This window comes from Dicentrarchus labrax, unplaced genomic scaffold (assembly GCF_905237075.1).
Source record: "Dicentrarchus labrax unplaced genomic scaffold, dlabrax2021, whole genome shotgun sequence".
In the NCBI taxonomy this organism is placed as follows: domain Eukaryota; kingdom Metazoa; phylum Chordata; class Actinopteri; family Moronidae; genus Dicentrarchus; species Dicentrarchus labrax.
Window position 1 is genome coordinate 13,162,042 of NW_026136702.1, and position 13,936 is coordinate 13,175,977.

General features: G+C 38.2%; 3 protein-coding genes across 3 annotated transcripts; 1 reads left to right on the forward strand and 2 right to left on the reverse strand.

Moving 5' to 3' along the window:
• Window positions 1–2,082: 2,082 nt before the first annotated feature.
• On the reverse strand, window positions 2,083–4,097 carry LOC127377407 (cholesterol 25-hydroxylase-like protein). The gene is made up of 2 exons (XM_051425259.1): window positions 4,042–4,097; window positions 2,083–3,538 (listed from the first exon to the last, which is right to left on the reverse strand). The coding sequence occupies exon 2, from the start codon at window positions 3,481–3,483 to the stop codon at window positions 2,893–2,895; it is 591 nt and encodes a 196-aa protein (XP_051281219.1). The 5' UTR covers window positions 3,484–3,538; window positions 4,042–4,097; the 3' UTR covers window positions 2,083–2,892.
• Window positions 4,098–5,917: 1,820 nt separating this feature from the next.
• Window positions 5,918–11,737, forward strand: itprip (inositol 1,4,5-trisphosphate receptor interacting protein). The gene is made up of 2 exons (XM_051375570.1): window positions 5,918–6,036; window positions 8,130–11,737. The coding sequence occupies exon 2, from the start codon at window positions 8,197–8,199 to the stop codon at window positions 9,808–9,810; it is 1,614 nt and encodes a 537-aa protein (XP_051231530.1). The 5' UTR covers window positions 5,918–6,036; window positions 8,130–8,196; the 3' UTR covers window positions 9,811–11,737.
• LOC127349731 (glutathione S-transferase omega-1) lies at window positions 11,055–13,906 on the reverse strand. Its single transcript, XM_051375594.1, has 6 exons — window positions 13,754–13,906; window positions 12,564–12,672; window positions 12,222–12,444; window positions 12,015–12,116; window positions 11,761–11,867; window positions 11,055–11,502 (listed from the first exon to the last, which is right to left on the reverse strand). Exons 1-6 carry the CDS (start codon window positions 13,779–13,781, stop codon window positions 11,352–11,354), a joined length of 720 nt encoding a protein of 239 aa, XP_051231554.1. The 5' UTR covers window positions 13,782–13,906; the 3' UTR covers window positions 11,055–11,351.
• Window positions 13,907–13,936: the final 30 nt, after the last annotated feature.

Sequence of the window (13,936 nt, forward strand, 5' to 3'; positions counted from 1 at the left end):
ATCTTCACAAGTTTTGTCATTTCGTAACAAATTGCTCACAATTAAATTTCTGTCAACTAATCATTTCAGCTCATGGCACCATGAATGTACAACAAAATTACCCACTTTCCATGTTTGTTTGTTTTTAAACAATTTAAAGTGTTACCCAAGAAGTGAGTAATCTATAAAATGACACACCACAGTTTAAAACCCAACCCCTGTCTTCAAATTGCTTGTTTAGCTTGAAATGCTGTCTAAAAAAAAAGAAAAGCCCTTTATTATCACAGAGACAAAGTAAAGTAGCCGTAAAGAAAGAATGTCTGCTATTTTTAGTGGGAAGATTACTTAAACAATGTACTGTCAATTGTTGGGTACTTTCCTGTGAATTGAGTAATCGATGCAGCTGATGAATAGAACAAAATTAACCAGAGAACCCACTTCCACTTCTGACTTTGTTTAGTAGAGTGGTGACACCATAATTGAGTCAGGTGAACATTAGCTTTTATTTATAATGGTTTCCAAGTTCCACATTCTTTAAAATTCTGGTTATGTTGTCAAGGCTGAGTTTGATGCTGCTATGAATAAGTCTGTGGTCGAATAAAATTACATTTTGTAAAGTTGAACTTTGAGATTGCATTGAAAGGGTTTGATAGAAACATTGTGGGAATGTGTAATAAAGAAATTAATAGTGGAGTTACACAAATGTTTTTATAAATACCTGAATATTTAAAGCAGAAACAAAGTGAAGTTTCAACCCATCTACCTTTAAAGGTGCAGTGTGTAACATTTAGGAGGATCTATTGGCAGAAATTGAATATAATATTCATATGTATGCTTTCATTAGTGTATAATCACCTGAAAATAGGAATAGTTGTATTTTTGTTACCTTCGAATGAGCTGTTCGTATCTACAGAGGGGCCTTTGGAGGCCACCATGTTCAACCGCTGTTTTGTGGCCACAGTAGTTTCCCCTAAAAGCCTGGAAGGCTGAGCTGAATTCAGATGGTTGAACTGCCATTAACTCATATCAGCTCCATTTTTTGCTCATTCTTGTAATAGTGTAACAAAATCTTTTTGTATTCATGTGTTATTGCACCTTACAATTGATACCTCCTACCTACTCTAAATTAACATTGAGATTTCACCTTTTATATTGATACTGCAAAGTTGTTGGCAAACAGCTGCTTAGTTAGACATCAGCAGTCACGGAGCAAAAGCCACCAACTAGAAGAATATAAAACAATAATTGCAATAAAGTGCAGGCTAGCATGCCAATTCTAACGTTGACTAAGCTGTTTCACCATGAATGCATCACAACTTTTAGTGCACTGGTGCCCTTTTTGTTTTGCCCCTCAAACCGCCTGAGTCTGCCACTGCTTCATCAGATTCATGTTCCTGTCTTGTAAATCCCTGAGGAAGGAAGACGATCATTTTAGCCTGGTTATTTCCAGTCTGCTGATTAGTCTGTCTACTTTCATTTCTCATCATTCGGCCAAAAATAGTGACATTGGCACCAATGTGCCCTCATTCACTTTTACCATCAGGTTTTTTTTCTAGCAGTTTCTGACCACATTTGGGTAATTTGGTGGACTCTTTTTTTGTTGAGGCATCAGCTTCGTATCAGACACATCAGTGTTTTCTGATCAGCAACTATATCATCACTTGTGCAGTCCATTCTGCTTTATGAATAAAAGACTACAGTTGAGTATCTATTGAAATGATTAATTACTAAAGAAAAGATCAAAATGGAGAGAAATGATTTAACATTTGAATGAAAAGAGAGGAATGAAATGGATGAAGATGTCAAATGAATGTGTAAAGTTATTAGATACCACAAGCTAAAGTAAACTGAACCTGGAATATTTTTTTAATCTATTTGTATGTATATGTATTTATTCATTCTGTAATTTTTCTTTTTTACTTTTTCTTTTCATCTGATGGATCTCCAGCTTTGGTTTTTATATGTAGGTATAATAGTAATAAAAATTAGTTTTAGTACAAATTGTGCAAAGAGAGCGAGTGAAAACAGATTGTGAGTACAGATGTGGATACAAGTTTGACTTTCTAGAAGAGCGTGGGTGTACCACCTCACAGTACCTCATAAAAAGAAATGTTTTTTTCTGTGTTGACAAATGTTATGTAAGTGTCATTTCAGCTCCACATTACACATTACAGGGGGTAAGTGCAAACAGATGATGTGTGCATTGTGCCAGTAGATAGACAGGAATACATGGTTGGATTGACTTCCTGGGACAAGGTGGGTGTACCACTACATTGCATTTTAATAAAAACCATTTGCATGCACTGACAAATTGTTATTTAAATGTTATTTCAGCTCAAAGGGCAGAGGAAAAACATAAAAAGGGTATTTTACCAACTGACTGTAGGTTAAAGGTATAACACTTTATGTCAGGCCATTTATTGAGCCATATTAATTACATTTTGTCAGTTTCGAAAGCATTACAAAAAAATCAAACAAACATCAACAACATCTGTGGCAAAAGTGAAGTAAATTAGATTAATAAAATAAGTATATAACATTTATGAGGTTTAAGTGATATTTTGAAATACAGTTACATTATAATGATGATGAAAAGTTATATAATTCCAATAGTGACAAGACTTCCAACCTTTGAAGATAAATACATTTATATACTACATATGTGACTGTAGATTGATAACTCGTACCTTGTACTGATCTGACGAAGTTGAGTTTTTTACAGCCACCTTTACAGTTTAAGTTCAGATTTTTTCATGTCCATCTTAATAAAATGATGGCATGCCCATGTTCATATTGACACAGTTATTGGTCGCTGTTGTCAAGAATATAGCTTTGATTAAGTCAATTTTCATCTTTAGTTGCTTTTCTTGCAGGTTGACAGCTGGAAATAATGTCCATCACACATTCTGATAATCATGACTTCTTGTTTCTTGACTTCTTCTGAGTGTCTTTTCCCTGCAGTGTGCCAAAAAGTCTGTCCCAGTGCGTGAAGTATGGCGCGTAGTTTACTCTGAATTTTAGGTGGTGGAGGTCATGATGCCGAGCTCCTCCGTAGAGGCCGAAGGGCACGAGTCTATGTGGAGACCAGGGAAATTCATAGCCTGAGTGAGCCTCCACAGACAGATACATGTTAGTAACATAGAAGAGCATCTCTGTGAGTGGATGGCAGCCCAGGAGAGCGGGGTTCAGTGTCGTGAAAAAGCTGAGACTCAGCATCTCCCAGATGCTTGTGTCTTCGGTCATCATCGAGAAGGCAGCCGTGTAGAAGTGGTGCTCCTTGTGGAAGACATTGTAGAGCCAGGACACCTTGTGATGCAGCAGATGCCACAAAAAGTACTGCATGTCGAACAGGAGGAGGCAGGCCAGTATATCCTTAACAACAGACAGCATCTCAGGTGCCAGTGGAGGATAAAAAACAGGTCTAAAGTACCAGTGCACAAGAGATGCAGGGAAAATGAAACAGACATGGTTGTGGACAATTTTGCGCAAGCAACTGTAAGCCATTGTCCATGTCACCTTGCTTTGAGGCTGGATCTTGAAGCGGTGTACCTGGGTCAGTCTAGAAGAGAGCAAATCCAGACAAACGTAAGGGAAGCAGCAGCTCAGGTACACAGTCAGAGAGAATAAAACTGGGAAAAACGGAGATCTGAGGAGGCTCTGTTGTATTAGCCAATCCCAAAGAATCTGCAGAGGAAGCATCTCTGTGCTCTGTGAGTTTGTCACTCTGCAGTATGAGAAAGCCTCACTGACTGTACAGACATTTCTACTTTAGTGAAGTGCTGCGACATTGAGCAACAAAGCATTTCCTGGGGGGTTTCACATTAAAGACAGTGCCAAAACAAAACTTCACCAGAGATTTATTCCGTCACATGTGTATGTCCTTTGATAATGACACTGTTTATCACTTTGAAAACAGGGGCTTGTTTAATGTTAGTAAGACAGGATTTTTAGTGTTGATGCATCACGCAACAGTGTCTATCAGTGAATGAAACAATGTTAATATGTATATGAACGTCGGCTTCCAAAGCTCATATTTTTTGTGATTGTTGTTGTGGTACTTACCTGAGGAATTTGTTGAAAGGAATGAGTTGTGTTTAGTCTGTGCTTCCTGTGTGTCCTGCCCTCCCTGACTGTAGGTCTCTTTTATACAAGTATGAAGCGCCACCTTGTGGATGCAGAATATTTATTGAGGAAGTGACATTGTTACATTATGCTATAACAGTGACCATGTGTTGATTGTTTTAGGATGATGATTTTGTATTTTCCAAGGTTAGCAGAGCTATTTTGAAATATCAGATTCACACCAAGGCCCAATTTGTTCATTTTAAATTGTAAAATTTAAGAAATCTTTTTTATTTTAATTGTGGTCTGTTTAATTTACATTTTTTTGCAGCATGTTAGTTTAAGTAGGCTGGAAATTAACAAAAAACAATAAATGCTTTTATGAACACCCTCCACTGGCTGATTAAGATTTTAGGTTTCACAACTACTAATTTCATCAATGAACATTATGGATCTAAACGTCAAATAAGTAAATAAAATTAAATATACAGAGAGCTTTTTTGTGTACAATGATTATTTGCTTTTGAACATTTTGAGGTGTGAAATATATATTTTTAACCTTAACTGATAGATTAGACTAATAGATTACTTCTTATCATTACCTCCACAGTACATGTTTTCAATTGTTAACTTGTTCAATATCAACATAAAGGGACCTGCAAATAATAAAAGAACATTTATTTTTTAATCATAGAAAGGAAGTGATTAACTTTGAACCATCGCGTGTCAAAGTTATACAGTATGTTACTGTACATTGTATTGTTACTGAGTCAGTCACAGTCTGTCCCCTGTAGGATACCAACAGTGAGAAGGCATTTTAAGATTCACCTTCTTGTATCAGAAGGAGGTATATTCCTGGAGCGTGTTTGTGCTGACAGACTGTGTGGAAGAAGCACATGTTTTTAGGATTTTTAACAAACAATACAACATACATCTTCTTACCTTCAGTCACACAGTGATGGAATGTAACTAAGTTACTCATGTACTGTATTTAAGTAAATATTTCAGGTACTTGTACTTTCCTGCGTGTCTTTTTACACTTCTGCCACTTCACAAATTAAGATATTTGCATGCAAAACATGTGAAAATGTACAAATAAACCTAATATTTAACCTAATCCATTGACAAAATGAATTGGCAGCTATTTTAATAATCCTTTTTTATTTCTATTTTTAGCAATAGTTGTTCAGTTGGTTGGACAAAACAAGCATTATTAGGCACCACTTTGGGCTCTGTGTGATTCTGATGGCACTGATCACTATATTCTGACTTTTTATGAACCAAACAATCAATTGATTTATATAGAAAATGATTTGCATAATCATTAATTAGTAAGTAAGTAAGCAAGTAAAGCTTGATTTATAAAGCATGATTTAACACGGAGTTACAAAGTGCTCCACAAACAAACAAATAAAAATATAACACACATACGCATAACCATACCCTATTATACATACACAGGAAGCATATAAATACAAACTACATAAAAAAAGAGAGATGAGTTAAGAAACAATGACTTTTGCAGTCCTATTTAAAATAGTTCAAAATTAGCTGCACTTTTATGAGGTGATTGCATGTTTTTGTATTTAAATTCTCAATCTGCACAGTAACTATAACTACAAGTTTGTATGAAGGAGCATAACATTTTAATAGTCCATAAAAACACAGTGGCTACATTTAAGTGAAATGCACAGTATTATTTAGACTGACTTAATTTACCATACATTTACATCCATATACATATCCATCTGATACATTTATGATATTTAACATAAGTCCTACACCGTCCTCCTCCCAGCTCACAGGGCCTGTTGTGGTGGCAGGGAGGAAGCTGGGCGGTGTCTGTGTGTATGGGTGGAGCTCACAGTCAGGAAATGTGTAAGAAAAAAGCTGAAACTGTTCCCTCGCTGTTCGCATGAGTTTGAAGAGGCTGCGTTCACAGGAGGGAGCCCGCCACATGAGTTTATCACCATGAACTCAGAAAACAGAGCAAAGGTAGGATATATCAACTTTTATACACCGTGTATCTTCTAAATGTGTCCTCTAGACTTTTACATCGACGAAGAGCCGCAAAACATGCACTTATCTCGCCCGAATGATGCTCGTTGCTCACATTTTCGGGAAAATAAACGTTTTAGTTGTTGTTGTTTGTTTCTTAAAGGTTTACACAGCATCACACAGAGCTCAGTTTGTTAGCTGAACAGGCCTTAAAGTGACTCATGAGTGTGGAATAATGTTTGTCTGTCTGCACATTTCCGTGATGAGCGGGGTCACTATTTTGTTGCTAGACAACCGAGGAGGAAACCGTTGGCGATGTGTCGAAACGACGTCACTGTAGTGCACATAAACGTCATAGTGAGAGTTATTTAGCCTACTCCAAACACCCAAATATGGTATTATACATCCACTTTACATTTAAATTAAGTACAGTTTTAAAGTTGGCTACTTTTACTTTACTTAAAGAGTGTAAATACTCCTTTTACACATAAAAGTCCTGGATTCAGGAGTGTACTAAAGTAATTAAAGTAAGATTTTATATTGAGTAGAAGTAGTGTTAGCATCAAAATGTATCCCCTACTTTATCAAAAGTAAAACTGCTCATTATGCATATCATATCATATTATTAAATTACAATTATTGGTACATTCATTTGTTCATTGCCTTTATTTTGCAGCTGAAATACTGTACACGTAGTAGTAAAGTAAAATGTACTTCTTTTTTTTACTCCACTACATTTTTTTGACAGCTGCAGTCACTGGGTACTTTACAGATGAAGATGTTTCATACAAAAATCTTTAAAAAATATTAAGCACTTGTATCGATTAAACTACCCAACACCCCAGCTCCTAGTCCACCAGCCTGCAACATGCTGTTCACATGATAATGCATAACGATGATTTATTAATGACGATATATAGCTTATAATATTTCAGTAAAATATTTAAGGCAGAAGGTTTACTTGTACCAGAGCATTTTTACATAGTGTTCTTACTAGTTAATGTAACAGGATACATGTTTAAACACAGTGAAACAGTAGCACAACTAGAGGAAATGCATTTACACAGCAGTCTATTTAAAGACCTGGTTTTGCTTTCAGCAGCAAAAACCCCATAATGCTTTAAATTGAGATTTGTAACTTTTTTTTAGATCAGTTTTAACATAAATAATGTTTAATTTCTTAATCTTCTCAGTCTTTATTTATGTTGACCATGTTCTTTAACAATAGGTGATCTCTAATATGTTTTAATGAAGCACAGCACATGCCTCTCTGCCTGGGCTGATGTTTGTTTGGATGGACTGAGCAATGTAAGTGTTGGACCACATCCCAGTGAGTAAGTCATGGGAAATTTCCCTGACTGTGGCCTCACATACTCTGCCATTACTGCTGCCATTTTAAAACTCGAGTCTGACAGAGAACAGCTCATAATCTCATGATCTTACAGTGAGATCATGATGCATGTGTACGTCCTATTTCTTGTTCCTCTTATTCGCTAAAGGAAGTCCCATTGTAGACACTTTTATATGCCTTTTATTTTGAAGATTTCAATAACGGTAGTTTATTAAGTACATCCTTACCGGAGCATTGTGCAGTTGTCTCTTTAAATTCTACTTGGAACATAAGCAAGAGACTTATGTAATTTCCTCCTCTGTACAATATATTGCATTGCTTATCGGCCATCTGATGACGTCCAGGAAAGAAGATAATAATGTCAGTGTGAGAGTTTTCCACATTGTTTCACTTAGAAACTTTATTTGGACATTTTCCAGAAAGGGAGGTGTCATTCATTTTATTTTGGACAAAATGTTAACAGGATGTTAAGAGGCATAATTTAAGTAACTTATCAGAGGAGGGCGACGTTCTTCTAAAGGGCTCGATCTTCCTTCCTCCCATGTTGCACAGTCTGATACTGGCCGAGTGCGTCACTCAGCCCACTGCCTCTATTTTTAGAGGTACAATCTGTGCTTCCCTGGTGGAGTGGTTTACAAATATAACAGGATTTTATATATATATAGCATGATTTTCATACATGTTATTCAGCACACTTAAATCCACTTCAATAAAACCACCATTTCTGTTTTTGTTTCAGGATCTGAGCTTCAGCTGCCCGGACGTCTACTAGGTGCTTAAATGTGTACGTTAAAAACGAGCTGAAGATGCAGGGGGCCATTGCACGTGTGTGTGTGGTGGTGGCCGCTGCCATATTAAACCACCCCTTGCTGTTTCCTCAAGAGAACACCACACTCCCGGAGCAGGACGAGGTTCTGTTGGCTCGCATGCGGGAGCACGAGGAGAGGCTGGAAATGGAGCAGGCCAAGCTGGAGAAAGAGCTTTCACAGCTGGAGTCACAGCAGGAAGAAACCACCCCGGAGGAGGGTTACAGCTGGTACTTCTGGAGCACTGTGTCTTTCGTCATATTCTTCACTATCGAGATGTACAGGGTGGATGTTGCCGACACAGAAATCAAGCCAGTTGAGGATGAAGACATATTTTCAGAGAGTGGATCAGTCACCCCCATGACGGTGGTACTCGATAAAGATGTCCTGAGAAACTTCTGTGACAAATGCAGCTACACTTCATCTCATGAAAACTGGAGGGTGAGGGAGTTTGTCGAGGGTTTCGCCGATGACCTGCTGGAATCGCTCAGGAGCGTGTGCGACAGGGAGGCAGACATGGAAGTCGGGGACTTTGTCGGGATTGGAAGCATGTTCGAGTCTTGGAAGGTGTGTAAGCCACTGATGTGCGACCTTATAGTGCCTTTCTCGCCTCCAGATCCGTACTCCTTCCAGTTCCATCTGTGGTGCAACCCCTCCAGCGACGTGCCTCCGGACATGCAGGGCTGTGGCAAGATAAAAGTCACCAGGTTTGGGGAGAACGATGAGGGCTGTCTCTGTGGCTCTGCTAACCTGGGAGAGGACATGCTGTGTCTGTTGCACAGCAGGAACGACACGCTCAAAGTGGACCGCAGTCCTGATGAACTGCTGTGCTCCAGGAACACACCTTTCTTAGCCAAAGATCGAGTCATGAAGTGGTTTCAGATCTCTGTAACCAAAGCGTGGGGACGCATCTCTCACAAATACGACTTTGAGGTCACTTTTCGCAACCTGGATGCCGCCGGTGCTCTGAAGATCCGATTCCGTTCAGGGAAAGTCATCGTAATGAACATCATACCGGTGCTACAGCTAGAGGATACAGATGCCTATTTTGTCTCACACTTTCCCTCCGATTGTGACAGCTCTCCCGACCCATACTGGCCCCTCTCTTTTGCTGCCTACGAAAGGAATTTGCTGAAACATTTTGCCAAACGCCTACCACAAAATTCCTGTCATTTACACTGCCTACAGATTGTTACTTTCCTGCACAGAAAGCAGACAGGGCTCACAGGAAAAAGTGCCCTCACTAACTATCACTTAAAGACCGCTCTGTTGCACTTGTTGCTGAGTAAAAGGCCCTCATTGTGGGGCATTGAGAGTACGGAGCACAGACTTCGGGATGTGCTCAGCTTCTTGCAGAGGAGCCTGCAGGAGAAGAGACTTCATCACGTTCTGATCGGGAACAGTAAAGTGCCAGAGGACGTCCGGGTTCCTGAGATAATTCGCAAAGCGGAGCCCATCAATCTGTTTCGGTCTCTGGTGTTGCAGAGGGAGCTTCATGCAGCTACAATGAGGCACTTCCACGAGATGTTGAGAAATGCACCTGTGCTTATACAAGAGTACACACCTCACTTATCAAATGGAGGTCTACACCACAGCCTGGATGGAAGTGTGTGAGCTTTGGCAGTGTTCATGAATTATTTCATACTTTCAGCACTAGCAGACCTTAAAATATCATTCAGTGTTACTAAGAGTAATGCACAAGTACTGAAATGAAAGGTGCGCATACAACAGTTATTTTAGTTACGGGCAATATTTTAGATGTGTGGTGGTTTTTGCTGCAGCTGCTCTCTTTACATTCAACAAGGTAGCCAGTGTGTTGAGAATCTGGCCTTCAAACAATACATTAGCAGCATTTCTGCCTGTAAAATCTAGTTGGCAAAACAGTGCCTGCCCTACAAGATTTGATGGGTGTATTGTTTACCCATGTAGTTGTATTTAATTCAGTCTCAGTCTGTAGGACTGTTTCTGAAGCTTATAAGTCATATTGCTTGTTTTATGGGCATAACAATTTTCTGTAGATATCCCTAATGCCTCTAAAAGAAGCAGCAACTAGTAATTTACATGAAGGATTATTTTAGAAAAGCATTTCAGTATTCTCCTGACAAAAAGCAAAGCACTTTTGTCTGAAATACCTCTCATGTTACTGGTCTAACAGGGATGAATGACCAAACTAGGGATGCACTGATCGGGAGATTCTGGGCTGATTTATAGATGTTTAAAATAACAAATTAGCTGATAGCCGATGCAGATTATTTTTTACTATTTATTTGCTCTTTTCTGCCAGTTTGCAGCTCAGTCCACTTCTGTTCTCATCCAAGATGTGACACACAGAACTGAACAGCCGCTCACTGTCCGTGCTGCTGCATGGAGCACATCTGTATTTGCGTGAAATTTGTGCCAGTGCTGGAAAACAGAAGTTATTATTTCTCCAATATCCGAGTTGGAAATAACCAACACAACATTTAGCCAGCGCAAAATTCAGTGCGACACAAAAGATAATTATCGGTTCATGTGGCCGATGTCAATCAACAAAGCGGGGATCAGCTTGTGCTGATGATTGGCTGATAAATCAATGTATCCCTGTACCAAACAGTATCGCAGTGTTTTTGTTTTCATTCATACTGTTGCGAATCTGATGGCAGCTATAACATTTTGTAATGTTCAATGATAAATACTTGTTTTGTTATTGGTTATTAGAATTCAAATGTTTTTTTCTGGTTACATTTCCACTGGGTTGATGTCAAATATTTGGTAGAACTGCAGTTTATTAAATGGGACAACCTTGTGCAGCCTGCGGGGAAAAGAGTTTTTTGTTTTGTTTATTATAACACAGACAGAAAATTCAGATTCAGGCCGGAGTCATTACATCTCCAATTTTTATTAGAAAAAGTTCCAAACTTTTGAATGGATCATTGAAAACATCTTGAGTCACATTTAGCTCAATATGCCTCATTCCCATTATGGTTCATATTTCCCCTTCAATACCAAAATAAGTCTTAAATGTCCAATAAAATACATTTTTGTTCTTAATATTAACTCATCATGATATTCACTATAGTATACTTTCCTATTACACACTTTCAAAGACAGATTCCAGCCTAACCATGATCAAAAACCAAACAAATGGACGGTTTAAGGTTTGGATCACTTATTTTCTACAGGCCATAGTCATAGTTGGGTTTTCCCTCAGTGTAACTCTTGTAGAAGGCCTTGTAGGTGTCCTCACTGTGCATGGTGGCTTTGACAGCCGGGTCCTCCAACATGCGCTCTGTCCATTTCTTCAGCTCAGGTGTGCTGTCAAGGCAGCTGAAAGGACAAAGGGAATCCAATCATTCACTCAAAACCAAAATACAACTCATGAAGTCACCCTCATGAAATATTAGATATCATGAAGGAAAGATGACAAAGAAGACTTGACTTGTATGATCCTGTGAGATTCCCTGCTTTATATTATACTTACTGTACCTAATATTTGCTCCTATCTACGGTTACCTTGACTGTTCTGAAATGCTTCTATAAATAAAATTTATATATTTTTAAATGTCCTGGGTGATTATTACTTACTGTTTCAGTTCAAAGATCTCCAGCCTCTCAAACCAAGGCCACATCATGTAGTCGATCATTGTGATGGAATCACCACCAAAGAACTTGGTCTTCTTATTAACTAAGTCCTGAAAAATAAACATTACATTCATCAGAGTCTTATAAAACACTAAACTAGCCAGATACAGTCATACAGACTGACACATGGATGATCTCACTTTTACACATCTTGTGAATGTGTAAAGAAATCAGACTTTCTTGACTTCACAACCTACCTCATTTAATTTGGCAAACTTCTCTTTCAGTTCAGCTTCCAGTTTTGAGACATCCTCGCCATTCTTTCTCCCTGTGGGGATCTTGTAGAAGTATGGCGTTACCTGTAGAAAACAGTGGCATTAATATGATTATTTAATGATGGCAACTGTAGAGAAATGTACAAAACAGAACCCCAGAATTTAGGTGCAAGTCTTCATATAAGATACCTTGGAAAAATGCTCCAGCATCATCTTCTGTTGAGCTTTCCCAAAAGGAGAGGAGGGAAGCAGCTTGTTCTCGGGGTAAACTTCATCCAGGTATTCACAGGTGATGGGAGACTCATATATCACCTCACCAGCAGGTGTCTCCAGTGTTGGGACGAGACCAAAGGGATTCCTCTCAAAGTACCACTCAGGTTTGTTTTGCAGGTTGATATTGATGGTGTCATGCCTGAAAGACAAAAACAGGTTCTGCAAATTTAATCAAAAGCTCTGATTACATGAATTTCACGTTAAGCTAACTGTGACGCTAGGGTTTATAAATAAAGTATAATAATAGTGTATCTTTACTTGATCCCTTTGGCATTCAGCACTAATCTGGTCCTCTGGGCGAAGGGGCAGAATCTCATGCTGTAAATTCTGATTTGTCCTTCGGGGACTGGACCTGGTGCAGCACTTCCTGGAAGGATAAAAAAAAAAAAAAAAAAACTTACTAGTGTTTCCATTTTAAGCTACTTATTATTTCAACTTTAAATAATTTCATAATTGAAATAAACCATTTTTAAAAAAGGGAAAAAAAAAAAAAAAAAAAAAAAAATAAAGCAAACATTAGTCCTTAAAAAACTACAATCATTTTTGCATTATATACTGGAAAACATAATATATAGGTCAACTGGTATACTCTCTACTTTATAATATTAATATTCTACATACTAAACATGAACATTTTATAAAGTATGATGCATTGTCACAGATTAAACTACCCAGCAGATCTCCACCTCGATCATCATTAAAATGCTATACATCAATAATAACAACAACCCAATAATATAATATGTATGACAATCTGGAAGAGACTGTGAATACTTTGATACTTTAAGTACAAGTTACTGATAGTAATACTGAATGTAAAACAGTCTGAACTTTATCCTTTCAGCCTTTTACAGTCACACAGGAGATACTATTACATGATCTGTTCTAATGAGTAACTGCAGTAACCTTTACTGTACATTTTAAACGAGTAACTCATAATATCAGCAAAGTAACTTCTTGTCTGTCAAACATCAGAGTATCCACAGAGAGTCGCTGTGTCAATGCAATCTTTAAAAGTGCACTCAATTAGATGGGACATAAAGGTGGGGACTATTTGACCTATTTGTAAAACCCTCCTGTTATCTACCGTGAGCTTCACAAACGCACAGTCACAATGACTGTGCAAAAAACACAACATCCGTCCTTATATTGTTTCTGACATTTCGAAACGTCACGTATACTGCCAATGGTTACAGCACAAGACAGAGCGGAAGAAATGAATGGGATGGCAAACATTTAGCAGCGTGGAAAGTTTCAATGTGAAGCAACGCATTCAGTCGGAAAACAACAGTGAACATGTACAAACCTCTCATAAGCATGTGACAGATTTGCGGAAGTGAAAAAGAGTAATGTTATGGTAATCGTATCTTAGCCTGCTAGCAAAAAACTGACAATGCAACATTTATTTTCTCAGTTAACGTTAGCTGAGTGATCGCTGTACGTCTTACCTTTGGCGAAACACTTTTCAGTAGACATGTTTACACTTTAGGTGGTGAATGAAATCAGTAACCTTGGCAAGAACTGAGAAAGACAACGACCCAGATGAGAGCGCTCTGTGGTGTGAGTGTTTTACGGCTGAATTATTTTATTTGTAGCCTTCTTCCGGTATGGGCGTGTCAGATAAAGTATCA